The following is a 20,032-nucleotide window of genomic DNA, read 5'->3' on the forward strand; positions in this document are numbered from 1 at the left end:
CGAGGTCGGAGCCCGGCGGAACGGGGGCGCCGGGAGATGGGCCGCCGTTTGCTCTTTCCTTTTAATTGGACAAATCTCAAACGTAGCGAAAGGGTGGCGGGGCTGCTGCTTAGTTTGGGGACCAACCCCCCCCCCCCCCCCGCCATGGCGAGAACTCTAAGAAAGGAAAAAGGACATGATGTGCAAATTTGGGGCTGGTATCCATGGAGGTATAGTGTCCAGATCGGGCGATGTGATGGTTGGTACAATTCCAGCAAATGCTGGCAGGGGCTCATGGGAATTGTAGTCCATGAACATCTGGAGGGCCACCGCTTGACTACCCCTGATGTAGAATATAGTGTTAAGTTCTGGGCACCACGTTTGAAGAAGGATGTAGACAAAGTGGAGCAGGTCCAGAGGAGGGCGACAAAGATGGTGAGGGGTTTGGAGACCAAGGAGGAAAGGTTGGGGGAGCTTGGTCTGTTTAGCCAGGAGAGGGGATCTGATAACCATCTTCAAGTAGATTCAAGTGGGTAGCCATGGTGGTCTGAAGTAGCACAACAAAACAAAATCAGAGTCCAGTGGCGCCTTTACGACCAATGCCACTGGACTCATTTTCAAGTACTTGAAATCACATAGAAGATGGAGCTATTTTCTGTTGCCCCAGAGGGTCGGACCAGAACCAATGGGAGGAAATTAATTCAAAAGAATTTTCGCCTAAACCTCCTGAAGAGGGTCCTTGGTGGAATAGTCTTCCTCAGAACAAAGATCATATGTGTCACTCCCCTCTTCACTGATTTTGTACACTATTCTATTGCTGGTCTATTCTCGGGGGGAGTTGAGAAGTTCAGGATCATGACCCTGGCCCCACTCATAATCTCCAGAGATTTGAGAGTTCTCTGTGCACAAAGCAACACTTATATACAGCATACACAATCTAATAATTCCAGAGGTGTAATGGGAGTCTTGTGGCATAGAAAGACAAATTTTGGTTTTGGGGTTTTTTTGCATGATAGAACCATAGAGGCCACCTAGTCCAACCCCCAAGATCAGACTAAAGCATCCATGCTAAGTATTAGTCCAGATGCTGCTTGAGGGCTGCCAGTGAGGGAGAGCTCGCCACCTTCTTAGTTAGCTGATTCCACTGCTGAACTACTCTGAAAAATTTCCCCTGAAATCTAGTTGGTATGGCTCTAAAGGTAAAGGTAAAGGTATCCCCTGTGCAAGCACCGGGTCATGTCTGACCCCTGGGGTGACCCCCTCTAGCGTTTTCATGGCAGACTCAATATGGGGTGGTTTGCCAGTGCCTTCCCCAGTCATTACTGTTTACTCCCCAGCAAGCTGGGTACTCATTTGACCGACCTCAGAAGGATGGAAGGCTGAGTCAACCTTGAGCTGGCTGCTGGGATCGAAATCCCAGCCTCATGGGCAAAGCTTTCAGACTGCATGTCTGCTGCCTTACCACTCTGTGCCACAAGATGCTCTTGGTATGGCTCTACTCGTAGTTTACAGTAAATCCAATGCTGCAGATTCTATCCTCTGCCCTCCTCCAAGTGCCAACCTTTCAACCTGCTTTGTCAGGTGTATAGTATTGACATAGCCTACATTTTTGTTCAGACTCAAAGCACTGAAATGCTCTGCTCACAAGATGATGCCCCAATTTTTGCCTTTATGGATATGGAAATATCTTTCTTCTGTTCCTTCGTATTATTAATGCTATCAGTATTCCAGCTTGGTGTAGTGTTTTGCTACCTGGCAAATGACAGTACCAAATAACTATGTGAGGAGGCTGGCAGATGCTGACACTGTTTTGCAAAGAATTCCTTGAATAACTTTTCTAATAATGCAGTAGGCAGCATTTTTAAATCATTGATAGATTTTTTTATTTTCAGTACTCGTTGTTACATTATTACAATATTATAATATGATGATGTAGGACTCACATAGATGATTCTGGTCTCTCATTTGTATTCATTCGTAATGATGGTGACCATAATATAGATCAGGAAGCAACGGAGCTAAAGCCTAACTATAGATTTCAGATTGCTAATTTAACAATATGGCTATGTTTGTGCCATTAACACTTTGAGATCAGACTCACCTTTACATTCGTTTAGAAAATACATAGAATTGCCATGAAACCAAGTTATCCATGTCACCAATTTGGAAAAAAAAAGATGTGATTGATTTGAGTGCAAATCTTACGCTCCAGTTCCCCTCAAGAATAGGAATGTTGACATCAATACGATAGCAGGCTCCTAGGAGTTTCAGGAAGCTTCGTTGCTAATATCGGCTATTTGAGGCTTCCTATTCTGTTTCAGTGTCAAAGTCTTCAAGGCTCAGAAAATCTTTCAGAAAGTTGGTTCAATTTCATCATTGGCTCCTGCAACCTGGAAACAAAGTTATCAATACGTTTTCTATCTAGGGCTACTATAAATTGCTACTTTCTACATAAGGCATGTCTTTTGTATCAGGATAGTATGTCACTTTGTGCCTCATGATATGCCAAATCCCTTCAAAGAAGAAGAAGTTTTTACTTTGTTTTTAACCTAACATTGGTGCACTTGAATAAATAATTATTAAAATTGTATATTGTTTTATAGCTCAACTTTTGAGTTCCTGACTTTGTTAAGGTTGGGTTTTCGTTCCCTTTTTGGCTTTGCATTGAACCCTAGATGGTGGCCACTATGGCGTTATTTTGTGCTGCAGTCCCTTTCCTCCAAACCTTACCCTTTTGAGACTCCACCCAGAAATCCCCAGGAACTTCTCAACCTGGAGCTGGCATCTCCAAATGGACCTGACCGTATGGCCAACAGCCTTCCCCGTGTTGGCTGTTTCCCCTCAGGAAAATAGTACAGAAGGGAAGGCTGATGTCCCTGTTCCCCTCCCACAGACCTCCCAGCTGCAGCAAACAAAGGAGATCTTTGGAAAAAGCACCTGCAAACTCAGCCAGGGGACCCTCGCCCTGAATCACATCACATGTCTCCTTAAGTCAGGCTCTAAGCCCACAAATCAGGAGAAACCGGCAGGTATACGTTTCATTCCACCTCCCGTTGAATATCTGATGCAAAGTCCTTGAGCTGTCCTACAACAAACCCAAAGACTTTGCTACATGAATTGGCCTTGAAAGTGTTATGCAAATGTTAAGTACTTTCAACTGCACAAGGGAATTTGTTTTAGTATGTTTGTGTTCCTCCACGGCTACTTTTAATTTTTTTTTTGTTATGTGTGGCAAGACCAATAATGATCTCCTGCCTCCTTGTCTAGTCTAGCTCAAAGGATCAGTTAGCGTCTTTTTTTAAAAAGGGAATTAATAGTTCTGCATCTCTGCGTAAGGTTGGTGAGTGAATGACAGAATTTGCCTAAATCTTCCTAAATAAAGACTTTCTTCTAGTTTATGTACCTCGTTATCTTCATCAGAATACTCCAGGATCTGTAAAAGAAATATTAGTGTCTAAATAGCCAGTAAAAGCGTACTGAAAACGTCAAATAATCATAGATTGAGATACATAGTTTTTTTTACCCATGCCCCCCAAACTACTTGTAACGGCAGCAAGCAAGAAACAGAGGAATAAGGGTTGTTCAAGGCCGGATGCACAGGATGCAAGTTGAGTCCCAAAGTGCTTTTAGGCATGCTGACTAATGCGCTTTAGCTTCCAGTGCACTATTTTTTGCAAATGCACTTTAGCTTCCAATGCACTTTAGCTATTGTTTGCAAATGAATTCTGCCATTTCACGCAGGAAAATCCAGCTGCAAAGTGCATTGAGAGTGGATTGAAAGTGCATCAGAGATGTGACCTGGCATTCTGGATGAAGATTTTGCCCTGGGTATTGAACAAAATAGTCCGACATGCCTCCATCCAGCACATGTACCCAGGACTGCTTATCTTCACGACTGACATAGTTGGATGTAGATCACTGAATGCTATAATTTTTACCTCTTCGTCATAGAAGTCATCATCACTCACGTCTGAGCCAACTTGGGTCTGGGAAACAAAGAATCTCAGTATGATTGCATGATCTGGAGTGTGCATGATTTAACAACAGATATGAAGAATATCCTACGGGGGTATTGGAGGAAATGTGTCATTAATGTATTTAGACTCAGAACTTCTTTCAGATGAAGCAAAACAGCCAGACTGCTCTAAGTTTTCAAAGTTGTTTTGGTTCTCAAAAAAATCTATTTGTTCTTTAAGCAGTGATATGGGATTTTTGCCAGCCCTAGTGACAGATAATATGGAATGCCCTGTTTCCACTATTGAAAACAACATGATATTGAAAAGGCATTTCATCATCTATGTAATGCTTTTATCCATGGATACCTTTAAGACCAACGCCATTTTATTTGAGGTGAAAGCTTTCATGTGCAAGCATGCACTTTCTCAGATTTTGGCTACATACCTGAATATTTAAAATAGCCAACCTCACCTTCTAATCAAAAGTTCATGGGACAGTTTAAAATTTCCATTAGAATACAATAAAAGCAAAACATCAACACCAAAATATATCGAAATACAGTCAACAAGCAAAATTCAACAGAACTATCCAGACTGCGGCATAAGAAATACAGCAGTTAATGACTGGGTGATTAGTCAAGGTTTTACTTGATATGTAAACCCATTAAGGCAGGCATCAAATAGGTGATAGAGGGACACAATCCCATAAATGAAGACTCCAGTAGAGAAGAAGCTTTACATACCGATTCCATTGCTTCGGCGAATGCATAATCAGGAGGACTCACCAAAGTCTTAAAACACAGAAGGGAAATCATTAGTATTCAAAATGAAACTTACAGATTTTATATATCTACAGAAGTATCAAGGGTGTGGAAAAACCGCATGAGGAAATCTTGTCAGGCAGAATGACTTCCAACGGGTCAGTGAAACGCTCCTTAGAAAGTATCGAGCATGGCTGAAAGTATCGAGCATGGCAAGTTAACAGGGGACCTGTAAGTATAATATCCCCAGTAAGTAACTTACCTGAGCAGCGAGTGACTTGTGTGGTGGGAGTTCATGAGCAGCATGGGCTTTAGAAGCCTTAATCTACAGAAGGAATGCAAAAGGGAATGGATGTGAGTATTCAAGATTAAATGGATCAAGTCCCTACTGCCACCCCCTACACATTCATGCGCCTTCACGATAGCTCCTTGTTTAAAAAAAACACCTGATATAGAAAGAAGAAGGGCTGCAATAAACATGATGCACAGGAAGCAAGTGGAACCCCAGGAGTGCTTTTATGCATGCTGGTTAATGCACTTTAGGTTCCAATGCACTTCAGTTATGGCTTGCAAATGGATCCTGCCACTTCACACAGGAAAATCCAGCTGCAAAGTGCATTGAGAATGGATTGAAAGTGCATTAGTGTATGCAAATAACTCCCTACTGGGGCTGGAACAGTTATCTCTGATTGGAAGGGAAGGTAAGCGTAAGTGACTTTGAGACCTCTTTGATTAGTGAAAAGTGGGGCATAAAAAACAATATTCTTCTTACACCGCAGAAGGAATTTATATCAGTATTTAAGTCCCTGCAGTCATCCCATGCACATCAATCTGTCTTAATGATAGCGAATACCATGGACAGCCAAAGTTATCAACAAGACAGTTTTAGAGAGGAGCAAACCAACTATGTCATTAGAAGGCAAGATATTACAGCTAAAGCTCACTTTGGACACATCATGCGATCAAACTCGTTAGAAACATCATTAATGCTCTGCATGGTCAAAGGAAACGTGGTCGCCAAAAGATCCGCTGACTCGACACGATCAAAGCCGACACAGGGATGACCACGAGCCAACTAAAAGAGGCGGTCATTGACAGATACGCATGGCGGAGACTTTCCTACAGAATTGCCAAGGGTCGGACACGACTGAACGGATGACATCTATCGAATGATAGCTCCTTGTTTAAAAAACAAGAAGTTACCATCTGCTCATTGGTCAGAGGAAAGCTTTTGGGAATGTATCCAGCATGGCTGAGCAGGGAGCAAGGTTTGGTGCAAGCTAACAGCAGACCTGTAAGTATAATATCCCCAGTAAAGTAACATACCGGAGCTGCGAATGACCTGGGTGGTGGGAGTGGCATCGGCTTTAGAAGCCTTAAACTGCAGAAAGAATGCAAAATGGAATGGATATCTGTATTCCAAATGAAATGGATGAAGTCTCTTCTGCTTTCCCCCTGTGCATCCATCCACCTTTACTATTGCTCCTTGTTTTTTTAAAAAAGCATGTTACAATACTGTTTCGTGATCTTAACTGTCTTTTGAGGAGCAATTAATGTTTTTTGCACAAGGTGTTTAAGGGCAAGGTAAAGAAGAGAGCGGCTAGTATCTGATATCCCCCGTAAAGTAACTTACCAGAGCTTTAAGTGAGCCCAGTGGTGGGAGATTGTGAGCCGCATCATCCTTAGAAGCCTAAAGCGATGGAAGGAAACAATCCAATATCAGTATTGAAATGGAAGCTGATCAAGTCCCTCCTTTCTGTCCCCCGCATAAGTTGGGCTGGGGTTCCGTAGACCCGAATAACTTTTTCTCCAGCCAAACAGGAGCTGTTTAAAGTGTACTTTTAGAATGATCGCTCCTTGTTTTAAAAACACCTGATACAGTTTCTTTTTGAATGCTATCATTTCCCCCAAGCTTTTTGGCAATGGTAACTTGCACAAGATTGCAAGGGAAGCAAGATTGCAAGGGAGTCAATCTTTTGCTAGATGGCAAGGGAATCAATGACATTCTCAGTATCCAAATCCCTACTGTATAAGATCCCCAGACCTGTTAGCTGGCAGATGTACTCTAAGATGGGGCATCAGATGTACTCTAAGGTGGGGCAGTTGCCAGAGCCCAGGGCTTCCAGGGGGGTCTACTGCCCCTGTCCCCCAACCACACACTTTGGAGCTACACAGACACAGAATATTACACGTTGAGCTGCAAAGTTAAGCAAATAATTCCCTACTAGGGATGTTCAGAGAGGAAGGCAAGAGGCTCTCCTTTCTCAGTAAAGCATATTATGCAGTTTGGTCCTTATTGGACATGATTTTCATATGGGGACAACCTTGTGTAGCGTCCCTGTTGCTGCTGTGGATGCTGATACGATGCACGGGCAGTGAGGCTTCCACATGGCAAGTTTCTCCTCATCCCCCCCTATTCCCATTTGCTGGCAGTGACCACCCTGCACCTTGTACCACTAGGGGGCATTTTCTCACTGAAAACTTGTGTAACCAAATTAATTGGTGGATAGATATTTTGATTTGCTGTGGTTTTCCTGTACCCTTCCTTTGAAGGTAATATGCACAAGAACGGTATCTTCTGATTGCCTGCAACTTAACTGATTTCATTCTCAATATTGCATATCGTGGCACGGTAACATACCGGATGCATTGGTGGTTTCCGTGTAAGTAGTCTGGAATCAGCAACGTTGTGGTCCTTTAACTATGGGCAGGAAAAGGCCTGTGTCAGCATTCCAAATGAAACTTTCCAACTTTCCATCACTTGTACAATGCAAGTATCGAACTTTAATTAGCTAACTGAACTTTAATTAGCTAATGTCCCCATTAAATAACGTGCCAAGGCCAATGGAAACCCGCCTGTAAGCAGCAGCAGAAACCTTAGCAACTACCAGGGGCCCCTTCTGCTTCCGTGCCAGAAACCAGGGTTCAAAATACCCCCCATCCCCAGTGCTGTAACATACCGGAACAGGTCGTGGTGGGGTTGGCAGGTCCACAGAAGCTTCCTGGACCTCAGAGTCCTTTCATGATTTAAAGGAGAAAAGCCTTTCTCAGTAGGCAGAACTCAACTTTTCAAATCTAAAACGGGTCTCAGTTATCCAAGTTTCCATGTGAAAACCAATCCCATTTGAAGGATTCCTGTTTTAGGGTTAGCCACTTCTTAAGCTGGTCTTTTTAAGTCAACGCGGTATACAGTGAATGCTGTCTACCTCCATGTTCCATATAGGGGTAGGGCTATAGCTTTTGGGGATGTGGAGGTATGGTGTGGCTCAATCTCTACAGATCTGAGAAGCTAAGCAGAGCTGGGCTTGGATGGGTGACCCTGCAGAGGAAGGCAATGGCAAACCCCTCTTGTCTCACACGCCTGGAGCCCCTTTTGCTGGAGTTGGGAAAAGCTGGTCCCTCCCACAGTAAGGAATAGGATGGGAGTATTTCCTCATTTCCTTGGCCAAGTTATCCTTCATCATATGGATTCTTTGGTCTTTTGAAGGGCAAAATTTTTCTCTCTTTTCTCTCACTGGGACTCCCAGAGTCTCAGGTAAGGTTAAATGAAGGTGAAAGAAAGGGTTATTGGAGAGGGCAATAGATGTACCTGCTTCATTTCCATCTTTGTAGCATGATAAAAATGATGGCTTTGCTGAGGAATCTAGAGAAAGTTGAAAAGTGATCGTGAGGCCCAATGTTTTGCTGTCAAGTCACCGAGGCAAAAGGGTCATTTCTTAGCTGTTTTCTTTTTTTTTGCAATAAGTGTCTCATAACTTGACAGCATGTACATATGCAGGATAAGTTTTGCTACACTTTTAGAATCAAATCCCACCCACTGTAAAGAATAGTCCTGTAGTATTTCCTCATGGGGGTCTTTTCTTACTGAAAGCTTATGAAACCAAGTTAATCACCAGATAGATATTTTGATTTGCTGTGGTTTTCCTGTACCCTTCCTTTGGAGGTAATTTGGGCAAGAACGGTATCTTCTGATCCCCTGCAATATAACAGATCTTTAACCGTTTTCTTAGAGCTGTTCTCAGAGAACGGTTCTCTCAGAGCTACCTAGCTCACAGGGTGTCTATCGTTAGAAAAGGAAGGAAAAAGTGTTTGTAAACCCCTTAGAAACTCCTTTGGATAGGGAAATGCAGGGTATAAAAAACCAGGTCTTCTTCTCTCACCTAAAAATCATGATTTCAGTTAGGGCAAGGTAACAGATGAGCTTTAAGTAGCTAATAAATAACATACAGGAGCCCTTGGAAACCCGCCTGTAAGCAGCAGCAGAAACCTTAGCAACTACCAGGGGCTCTTTCGGCTACTGTGCCAGAAACCAGCAGGTGAGGGTTCAAAATGACCCCACATCCCCCGTGGTGTAACATACCTGAAGAGGTCTTGATTGGTGTGGCAGGTTCAAAGAAGCGTCCTGGACCACAGAGTCCTTTCATGATTTAAGGGAGAAAAGCCTTTCTCAGTATGTAGAACTCGACTTTTCACATCCAAAACAGATCTCAGACATCTAAGTTTCTATGTGAAAACCCACCCATCCAAAAGATTCCTGTTTTATGGTTACCCACTTCTTAAGCTGGTCTTTTAATGTCAACACAGTACACAGTGAATGCTGGATGCCTCCATGCTCAGTAGAGGGGTAGGGCTATAGCTTTTGGGGATGTGAAGGTATGGCATGGCTCAGTCTCTCCAGATCTCAGAAGCTAAGCAGAGTTAGTGCTTGGACGGGTGACCACCAAAGATGGCTCTGCAAAGGAAGGCAATGATAAACCCATGCCTGGAGCACCCTTTGCTGGAGTTGCAATAAGTTGGTCCCTCCCACTGCAAGGACAGGCTTGTGTGGCATCCCTATTGAGGATGCTGATACGATGCGGGGGCAGTGAGGCTTCCACATGGCAAGTTTCTCCTCATCCCTCCTATTCCAATTTGCCGGCAGTGGCCACCCTGCACCCGGTGCCACTAGGGGGCACTTTCTTACTGAAAACTTGTGAATCCAAATTAATTGCCAGATAGATATTTTGATCTGCTGTGGTTTCCCCGTACCCTTCCTTTGAAGGTAATATGCACAAGAACGGCATCTTCTGATCCCCTGCAATTTAAGAGATTACATTCTCAATATTGAATATCATGGTGCAGTAACATACCAGATGCATTGGTGGTTTCCGTGTAAGTAGTCTGGAATCAGCAACGTTGTGGTCCTTTAACTACGGGTAGTAAAAGGCTTGTGTCAGCATTCCCAATGAGACTTTCCTACTTTCCATCGCACAATGTGAAAATATTAATAACTGTAAGCCACCCCAACATGACAGGATCGATAAGGCAGGATCTTCTGGTACCCTGCAATTGATCAGATCACATTCTCCATGCTGAATATCGTGGTACAGTAACATACCGGATGCATTGGTGGCTTCTCTGTAAGATGTCTGTAAGCAGCAATGCTGGGGTCATTTAACTGTGGGCAGGAAAAGGCCTGTGTCAGCATTCCCGATGAGACTTTGATAGAATTGATAGAATTTTCCTTTGTGTCGCCTTCCGTGCATAAGAAAGACAGTGTGGTTAAGAGTGGGGACTCTAATCTGGAGAACCAGGTTTGTTCCCAACTCCTCCTCCACTCCTCCTAGGTGACCTTGGGCCAATCACAGTTCTACTAGAGCTCTGTTCTCACAGAGCAGATCTCTCATAGCTACCTAGTTCACGGGGTGTCTGTCGTGTGGAGAGGAAGGAAAAGGAGTGTGTAAACCGTTTTGAGATTCCTTTGGGTAGTGAAAAGCAGAGTATAAGAAAACAGCTGTTCTTCTCTCTCTCTCATAAGAATCATTATTTGAGCTTTGTGCACGGTAACAGATGAACTTTAAATAGCTGATGTCTCCATTATATAACACACCAAAGCCACTGGAAACACGCTTGCAAGCGGCAGCAGAAACCTTAGCAACTACCAGGGGCTCCTTCTGCATCTGTGCCAGAAACCAGCAGGTGAGGGTTCAAAATACCCCCCATGCCCAGTACTGTAACATACCGGAACAGGTCGCGGTGGGTGTGGCTGGTTCACAGAAGCTTCCTGAACCTCAGAGTCCTTTAATGCAAGGCTAGTCAACCTGTGGTCCTCCAGATGTCAATGGACTACAATTCCCATGAGCCCCTGCCAGCTTTTGCTGGCAGGGGCTCATGGGAATTGTAGTCCATCGACATCTGGAGGACCACAGGTTGACTACCTTTCTCAGTATGCAGAACTCGACTTTTCAAATCCAAAACAGGTCTCAAAACAGCATCCAAAACAGCAATCTTTTGCTGTCAAGTCACTGAGGCAGAAGGGTCATTTAGGTATCTTTTTTTTTTTTTGGCAATAAGTCTGTCACAACCTGACATGTATATATGCAAGGTAGGTTTTGCTATACTTTTAGAAAAGGTGACCATTTTTGGAGGGACATCTGGCGGCACTTGGCATATTGTACTTATGTTGAAATTAAAATATATATATATATTACAATACTATTTTTGCATTCTATGTGTTCTATGAAAATTTTGTTGCTCCATATAGACCAAATTTTAAATCAAGAACCCCCCTGGTCAATGGTGTCCCGCTTTACCAATGTTAAAATCTGATCACCTTGTTTTAGAATCAAATCCCACTCACTGTAAAGAATAGTCTTGGAGTATTTTCTTATTGAAACCAAGTTAATTGACAGTTAGATGTAGCTGCAAAATTGCTAATTTTGACTTTGCTGGTCTATGACTGTAATAAAGATATGTCTGTCTGTCTGACAGATAGATATTTTGATTAGCTCTGGTTTTCCTGTACCCTTCCGTTGAAGGTAATTTGCACAGGAATGATATCTTCTGATCCCCTGCAATTTAACAGATCTTCAACATTTTTCTTAGAGCTGTTCTCACAGAACAGATCTCTCAGAGCTCACAGGCTGTCTGTCATTAGAAAAGGAAGGAAACGGTGTTTATAAACCACTTTAAGACTCCTTTGGATAGTGAGATGCAGGGTAATTTGAAGGTAATCTGTGCAAGAACAGTATCTTCTGGTACCCTGCAATTTATCAGATCACATTCTCCATGCTGAATATCGTGGTACAGTAACATACCGGATGCATTGGTGGCTTCTCTGTAAGATGTCTGTAAGCAGCAACGCTGGGGTCATTTAACTGTGGGCAGGAAAAGGCCTGTGTCAGCATTCCCGATGAGACTTTCCAGCTTTCCCCATCCCATCACTTGCACAATGTGGAAATATGGTGGGGCTGACTGAATTTCTAATTTTTGAGTGCATTTTCTTTTTGTCATCTTGCTTCCACCATATTTATACTTCCTGTCTCTGTGCCTGGGAGCAGGTGAGGTGTCAGTTTCCATTGTATTTATATGAAATGCTGTAAACTAGCGATCCCCAACCTGTGGGCTGCGGACCACATGTGGTCCGTCAACTAATTGGAGGTGGGCCACGGAGGACGCCCTCTCCCCCTCCCCCAGCACTTTACTTCATCCCCCCCAGCCCTTTACAACACACTTCGGGTGTCCTTGTCTCCCATCACTCCCAGATGGGACTATCTCGTTGCAGAGAAACAAGCTCAGGGTTCCCATTGATTTGTCATTGTCATGAGTTAAAATTTCCATGAACATAAAATGTTCCTTATGTTCATTGTTGTGGCATGGCTGTATCTTATTTTGAAGGGATGTTTAAACATTACCATAGCGATCAGAGAGCGTTAGGGCATTGGTTGAGAGTAGAGGAGTAAACTACCCCCCCCCAACCGGGCCTCAGTAAAATTGTCAATCGTTGAGTGGTCCCCGGTGATAAAAAGGTTGGGGACCACTGCTGTAAACCACTTACAGATGACAGGTTCAATATAGGCGGTCTATAAATTTAAATAAATAAATGAAAATAATGTCCCCAGGGCTGTTGTTGACTGCTGTAGATGATGCTTATCAGCTCTGAATTATTTAACTGGTGCAGGAGAGGGTTATCTGAGCATTCAAAATTTTCAACCTCTCACATCCTCTTCCATGTGCCATGCTCTCTGTTATTTAGCATCTGGTGTAAATATAATTTGGCTGATAGAGTGGCAGACTCTAATCTGGAGAACTGAGTTTGTTTCCCCACTTCTCCTCCACATGCATTCAGCTGGGTGACCTTGAGCCAGTCACAGATCTCTTAGAGCCTTTGAAGACAATATGCACAAGAACGGTATCTTCTGATCCCCTGAAATTTAACAGATTACATTCTCAATATTGAATATCGTGGCGCAGTAACATACCGGATGCATTGGTGGTTTCCGTGTAAGTTGTCTGGAATCAGCAACGTTGGGGTCCTTTAACTACGGGCAGGAAAAGGCCTGTGTCAGCATTCCCAATGAGACTTTCCTACTTTCCATCGCACAATGTGAAAATACGGCTAGGCTGACTCAATTTCTGTTTTCTTGAATGCATTTTCTTTTTGTCATCTTCCTTCCACCATATTTAAAACTTCTGTTTCTGTGCACGGGAGTGGGTGAGGTGTCGGATCCTAATGTATTTATATGAATAACTGTAAGCCACCCCAACATGACAGGATCGATAGGGCCGGTCTAGACATGTAAATAAATAATAATTAAAAAATAATGTCTCCAAAGCTGATAGGGACTACTATAAGGTAAAGGTAAAGGTATCCCCTGTGCAAGCACCGAGTTATGTCTGACCCTTGGGGTGACGCCCTCTAGCGTTTTCTTGGCAGACTCAATACGGGGTGGTTTGCCAGTGCCTTCCCCAGTCATGACCGTTTACCCCCCAGCAAGCTGGGTACTCATTTTACCGACCTCAGAAGGATGGAAGGCTGAGTCAACCTTGAGCCGGCTGCTGGGATTGAACTCCTAGCCTCATGGGCAGAGCTTTCAGACGGCTGCCTTACCACTCTGCGCCACAAGCGGCACTACTAGAGATGATATTTAACTAGTGGGGGAGAGGGTTATCTGAGCATTCAAAGTCCTCAGCCTCTCACATATTTTCTCTTGCAACATGCTCTCTCTTACTTAAAGGTAAAGGTATCCCCTGTGCAAGCACCGGGTCAAGTCTGACCCTTGGGGTGACGCCCTCTAACGTTTTCATGGCAGACTCAATACGGGGTGGTTTGCCAGTGCCTTCCCCAGTCATTTCCGTTTACCCCCCAGCAAGCTGGGTCCTCATTTTACCGACCTCGGAAGGATGGGAGGCTGAGTCAACCTTGAGCCGGCTGCTGGGATTGAACTCCCAACCTCATGGACAGACAGCTTCAGACAGCATTTCTGCTGCCTTACCACCCTGTGCCACAAGAGGCTCTTCTTTCTAACTTAGCATCTTGTGAAAATAAGATTTGGTAGAAAAATTGATAGAATTTTCCTTTGTGTCACCTTCCGTGCATAAGAAAGACAGCGTGGTTAAGAGTGGGGGACTCTAATCTAAAGAATCAGGTTTGGTTCCCAACTCCTCCTCCACTCCTCCTAGGTGAACTTGGGCAAATCACAGTTCTACTAGAGCTGTTCTCACAGAGCAGATCTCTCATAGCTACCTAGTTCATGGGGTGTCTGTCATGTGGAGAGGAAGGAAAAGGTGTGTGTAAACCGCTTTGAGACTCCTTTGGGTAGTGAAAAGCAGAGTATAAAAAAACAGCTCTTCTTCTTTCTCTCTCAAGAATCATTATTCGAGCTTTGTGCACGGTAACAGATGACCTTTAAATAGCTGATGTCTCCATTATATTACACACCAAAGTCACTGGTAACCCGCCTGTAAGCGGCAGCAGAAACCTTAGCAACTACCAGGGGCTCCTTCTGCATCTGTGCTAGAAAGCGAATCTGTGCAAGAACGGTATCTTCTGGTACCCTGCAATTGATCAGATCACATTCTCCATGCTGAATATCATGGTACAGTAACATACCGGATGCATTGGTGGCTTCTCTGTAAGATGTCTGTAAGCAGCAACACTGGGGTCATTTAACTGTGGGCAGGAAAAGGCCTGTGTCAGCATTCCCGATGAGACTTTCCAGCTTTCCCCATCCCATCACTTGCACAATGTGGAAATATGGTGGGGCTGACTGAATTTCTAATTTTTGAATGGATTTTCTTTTTGTCATCTTGCTTCCACCATATTTATACTTTCTGTCTCTGTGCCTGGGAGTAGGTGTGGTGTCAGTTTCCATTGTATTTATATGAAATGCTGTAGACCACTTATAGATGACAGGTTCAATAGAGGCGGTCTATAAATTTAAATAAATAAATGAAAATAATGTCCCCAGGGCTGTTGTTGACTGCTGTAGATGATGCTTATCAGCTCTGAATTATTTAACTGGTGCAGGAGAGGGTTATCTGAGCATTCAAAATTTTCAACCTCTCACATCCTCTTCCATGTGCCATGCTCTCTGTTATGTAGCATCTGGTGTAAATATAATTTGGCTGATAGAGTGGCAGACTCTAATCTGGAGAACTGAGTTTGTTTCCCCACTTCTCCTCCACATGCATTCAGCTGGGTGACCTTGAGCCAGTCACAGATCTCTTAGAGCCCTTGAAGGTAATATGCACAAGGACGGTATCTTCTGATCCCCTGCAATTTAAGAGATTACATTCTCAATATTGAATATCGTGGCGCAGTAACATACCGGATGCATTGGTGGTTTCCGTGTAAGATGTCTGGAATCAGCAACGTTGTGGTCCTTTAACTACGGGCAGGAAAAGGCCTGTGTCAGCATTCCCAGTGAGACTTTCCAATTTTCCATCACTCTCACAATGCAAGTATTGAACTTTAAGTAGCTAATGTCTCCATTAATTAACATGCCAAAGCCACTGGAAACCCGCCTGTAAGCGGCAGCAGAAACCTTAGTAACTACCAGGGGCTCCTTCTGCTAATATATCGGAAGAGGTCTTGATTGGTATGGCAGGTTCACCAAAGCTTCCTGGACCTCAGAGTCCTTTCATGATTTAAGAGAGAAAAGCCTTTCTCAGTAGGCACAACTCAACTTTTCACATGCAAAAGATCTCGGCCATTTAAGTTTCTATGTGACAAACAATCTCTGTGAATTCCTAGAGTGGCACCCCTCCTAAGTGGAGGGCTGGAGAATGTGATTTTGCTCCTGGGTGATATTCTAGGAATCCCTGCAATCTCCATTGTCTTTGCCGCAGACAGTGGGGGAATTCCTAGTGTCATGAAGGAAGTTACTTCACATCCGCTGAAAGTCTACCCTTCCTAGGCACTGCCTCCAAAATTTTCTAGCATTTGCCAATGTTGGGCAGGAAACCTTACAAAAAAGCGAAATGTGAAATTTGGCAGGAGTAAGGCAGAGGTGAACGGCTCTCTCTTACACGCCAGAGACGGGTTTACATTTTTAGTTGCTGTAGCACATGCTGATGTGTGCTTTTCTACAATCGAACTGGGCCCTATATAGAGCTGGGTTATTCTTAGCATTGATACCCTTTGTCATTGATTGAAACCCAGCCTGAACTGCTACTGGCATTTCTAGGGAGGTCCATGGAGAGGGCAACAGATGTACCTGCTTTATCTACATCTTTGCAGCATCATTATAACGATGGCTTTGCTGAGGAATCTAGAGAAAGTTGAAAAGCGATTGTGAGGCCCAGTCTCCTGCTGTCAACTCACTGAGGCAAATGGGTCGTTCTTAACCTTTTTTGTCATACTGTGATGTACTTACGGAGAACACCAAGCGAGCGCTCCAAAGGTACCAGAACATCGCAGTGATCTTCATTGTGGTGTGATTCCTTGGAGAATATTTTGCATGGGTTAGGATGCAGAAAGCACATTCAAGGTACAACAAAATGGCAAACGTACTGAAAACTTGCTCGGACTTCTCTGTCTCAGTGCATTTTTCTCCTCTGAGGTAAAATTTGCATGACCCACATGGGATTCTTATTGCTTTTTTGTTTACTTTATGATGAGGTTCCTCTGGAAACTTCTGTCCTGCTCTGGGACCACCATAAGGTCACCTGCTTGCATCAGCTCCCTCCCTAGAATGGATCTTATCAGCTTCTATTGTGGTTACAATTGTAGAGTTCTATGGCTCAGTCTTTCACATGAGGGGAGTTAAACCCAAACAAGCAGAGATTACCAATGTAAGGGATTTATTGAGAACAGCACCGTATATATATTAAGCATTCACACCTGAGGGAAAGGTACGTAATTAGGAACTGGTGTGAACAATACTTAACATGGCTTGAATTCAGCCACTCCCCATACATTTGTTACTGAACAGAAGTATCAAACTCCTTAGCTAGCCTGTAGTCTATGGTCTTCAATCCATGCGTGAGGTCCCCCAGGTACAGTTCTGGTCTCCTGATCTCAGAACCCGCAAGCTGGAGAGACTCATTATAGGAACAGACGTGATGGGATAATGATCCTCTAGCTAAGGACTCCCTTTTTACTGTCCCATTTCCTCAACTACTGAAAATTAAAACATGGCACTTCTTTATGCAGTCTTTGAACATTGTAAAGCGCAATACAAATGCTAAATATCATCATGGTTACCTTATTCTCTGAACTGTGGGATCTCGGGTGTGTGCTAGCTTGTGAGAATGCAGCTCAAATCAGTTTCTTGGAAGATCCTTAGCCTTTTGCCGTCCTCAGCTGTGCCTTGATTCACGCAGGCTTTTGGAATTTAAACCCTCCTCGTTCTGTCCCCCCTCCTCGTTCTGTCCCCCCTCCCCCCGCATCCTTCAGAGCAAAAGAAAGCTGCTCTATGCTTAAATGATCAAGCATTAATATCGAGTAGGATAACTTAATAGTACAAAGGAGTATGTCCAGTTCTGTGTAGGAAGTTCTAAAGGCCATGCTGGGGTTTTGTGTTGTTTGTAAAGAAAGAGCTGCATTCCCTTTACTGATTTAGTGATAACGGCCCTTGGATTTTTCAGACTGAGCATGCATGTAGCCGTGGTTCTGTAGAAGACAAGGTAATCATTCACTGGTTCTTGGTTACAGTACAAGTGGCCATAGATCAGTGGGGAAGATTATGGATCGGTTTCTGTAAATACGGAGAACTCAAGAGCGGGTCTGGGAAATAGAATGATTTTGCATGAAAAAAGGATTCTTTTGCTAGCTGCTCTGTATCTAATCTTCTCCGTATCATTCCAGTTTTACTATATGTGCTGCTCTGTATCAAGAGAAATCCTGGTACATGATGTCTTTCTATTGTACAAGGGAAGATCTTCCCATCCAAGGACGTTTGGGATAAGCAGAGCATCCGGTGTATTGCTGAGTTTGTAGAAATGTGTTGCACAATTGTGTTGGCTGCTGCACTTCATTTCAGTACCAGTCAAATATCAAGACCAGCTTTGGAATTTTGTGAGAGGGTAGTGGGTAACACCCCAAAGTGGTTGGCATGGGAGGCAGGGACGGTCCTGGGCAGGGATGATAAAACACTGGGGCATTCCAAGACCAGCACTCAAGCAAAACTGTGCAGGCTTTTAAAAACAAATTCTGGGCTGCCTTCTCTACCCAGTGCTCAAAGGAGGTCAAATGACATCTTCCTCTGTGTCAGGCCTCTTCTCGGGGCCTAGGCTTGCCAATTTCCAGTTGAGGCCTGGCGTTCTGGAATTATACCAGGGCCCATTCCGCTCACATAGGATAATGCACTTTCAGTGTGCTTTGGCAGCTGGATTTTCCTGTGCGGAACAGGAAAATCTACTTCTAAAGTGCATTGAAAGTGCATTCACAGAAATTAAACCGAAACTGACCAATGGCATGAAGAGCCATTGTTCGTGACTCAGTTCAGTTCTGACTCTTGTCCCACCATGCCCCTCTCGCTGTTTTCTGCTGCTCCAGACAGACGAACACTGTATCTCAATCTACCCCACAAGGCTGTTGTGCGGATGGCCCCCCAAGCCAAGCTGCTTGCCCTATGAATGGGTCGTTCACCCCCAAAGGGGTCCTGAACCTCAGGTTGAGAACCACTGATCTAGGAAGTGTTGACACACCGTTGGAAGGATCCTTTGAGGTTTGTTATGTCTCATTACCACCATGCCCAAGTGCCAAAAAGGTAAATGCAAATGGACACCTTTTGCTCACTCCAACCATAATTGAGGAGAAACATTTCAAATGGGAAGCGCCTACCCTGTCACTCCTTATTAACACTGCATGCCCAAGGCCATAGCTCTATGCAGAGGTCCATCCAAATCTCTGTGGACAGGCGGAGACAAAAGTTCCGTTTCTACCCACGTCTCAAATAAATACATTTTAAATAGAAAAGGTGGAGGAACAAAGGGAGTGTGAAACTGATCTGCCTTGTTCTGCAGCAAAATACTCCCTCATCCGTCTTTCCAAGTACAGTCTGTGCTCATTAATAACCCAAGAGTCGAATACGTGTGGAGCTAATTTTAGAAGAACCATCTCCATATTTAGAGGCCTAAATATAGCTGTGACAGCTTACCTGAACTATGAACCTCCCTCCCCCCGTTATCTAGGAGTTAAACATTAAAATAAAAATGCCCAGTGTTTCCTCCTCAACAAGGGTTGCCAACTTTGGGTTGGGCAATTCCTGGAAGTTTGGTAGTGGAACCTGGGAAGGATGGAGGTTCAGGGAAGGGATGGAGTTCAGTGGCCTGTAGTGCCATCGTCCATCCTCTGCAGCAGCCATGGTTTGTAGACAACCTATAGTCTAGAGCAGGGGTAGTCAACCTGTGGTCCTCCAGATGTTCATGGACTACAATTCTTATGAGCCCCTGCCAGCAAATTGCAGTTCATGGACATCTGGAGGACCACAGGTTGACTACCCCTGGTCTAGAGAGCAGTTGCAATCTTGGTTGGCAAACTTTTGTGACAGAGCTATTGTCTATGCAGGTTCACGATCCCCAGTTTTGTATTTTTGGCGGCAAATGGGACTCTTCACCAGCAGGATAGATTGCTACATCCAGCCTGGCTCCAGTCATAGTGACTGAGGGGAACCTCCACATTCAGAAGCACTAAACCTCTAAATTCCAGTTCCAGGAGGCAACATCAGGGAAAGGCCCTGTTGGCCCTCCAGAGGAACTGGTTGGCCACTGTGTGAGACAGGATGCTGGACTAGGTGGACCATTGGTCTGCTCCAGCAGGAATCTTCTTATGATCTTATCAGGGGAAAGCTTTGGCCTCTGTGCCCTCTTGTTGACCCTCCAGAGGAAGTAGTTGGCCACAGGGTGAGACAGGATGCTGTACTAGGTGGACCACTGGATGGAAACCAGTACAATGGCAACTATCCAGAAAGGGCTGTAACCAATACAATGATAATGCTCAGAAAGGACTGTAACCAATGCTCTTTGGAGTTATTGAACTGGTTTGTCAATGGTGCACATGCAGTTTTGTAAGTCCATTGAATTACAATAACACCTTGAGAAATTCCTGAAGATTCAGGGGTGGTGTCTGAG

At 44.1% G+C, this 20,032-nt stretch overlaps 1 protein-coding gene across 13 annotated transcripts; it reads right to left on the reverse strand.

The window, feature by feature from the left end:
• Positions 1-1,837: 1,837 nt before the first annotated feature.
• LOC143819363 (uncharacterized) lies at positions 1,838-17,320 on the reverse strand. 13 transcript variants are annotated; one of them, XM_077300925.1, is made up of 18 exons: positions 17,163-17,320; positions 16,333-16,399; positions 15,286-15,345; positions 14,568-14,627; positions 12,937-12,996; positions 11,773-11,832; positions 10,074-10,133; positions 9,826-9,885; positions 9,057-9,113; positions 8,286-8,339; positions 7,657-7,713; positions 7,338-7,397; positions 6,330-6,386; positions 4,959-5,021; positions 4,679-4,726; positions 3,918-3,965; positions 3,383-3,412; positions 1,838-2,369 (listed from the first exon to the last, which is right to left on the reverse strand). In XM_077300925.1, exons 2-18 carry the CDS (start codon positions 16,384-16,386, stop codon positions 2,331-2,333), a joined length of 927 nt encoding a protein of 308 aa, XP_077157040.1. In that variant the 5' UTR covers positions 16,387-16,399; positions 17,163-17,320; the 3' UTR covers positions 1,838-2,330. The 13 variants fall into 13 exon arrangements, 12 of the variants coding, with proteins under 12 accessions (XP_077157040.1, XP_077157042.1, XP_077157041.1 ...); XM_077300927.1 differs by lacking the exon at positions 14,568-14,627; XM_077300926.1 differs by lacking the exon at positions 11,773-11,832.
• Positions 17,321-20,032: the final 2,712 nt, after the last annotated feature.

This window comes from Paroedura picta, chromosome 10 (assembly GCF_049243985.1).
Source record: "Paroedura picta isolate Pp20150507F chromosome 10, Ppicta_v3.0, whole genome shotgun sequence".
In the NCBI taxonomy this organism is placed as follows: domain Eukaryota; kingdom Metazoa; phylum Chordata; class Lepidosauria; order Squamata; family Gekkonidae; genus Paroedura; species Paroedura picta.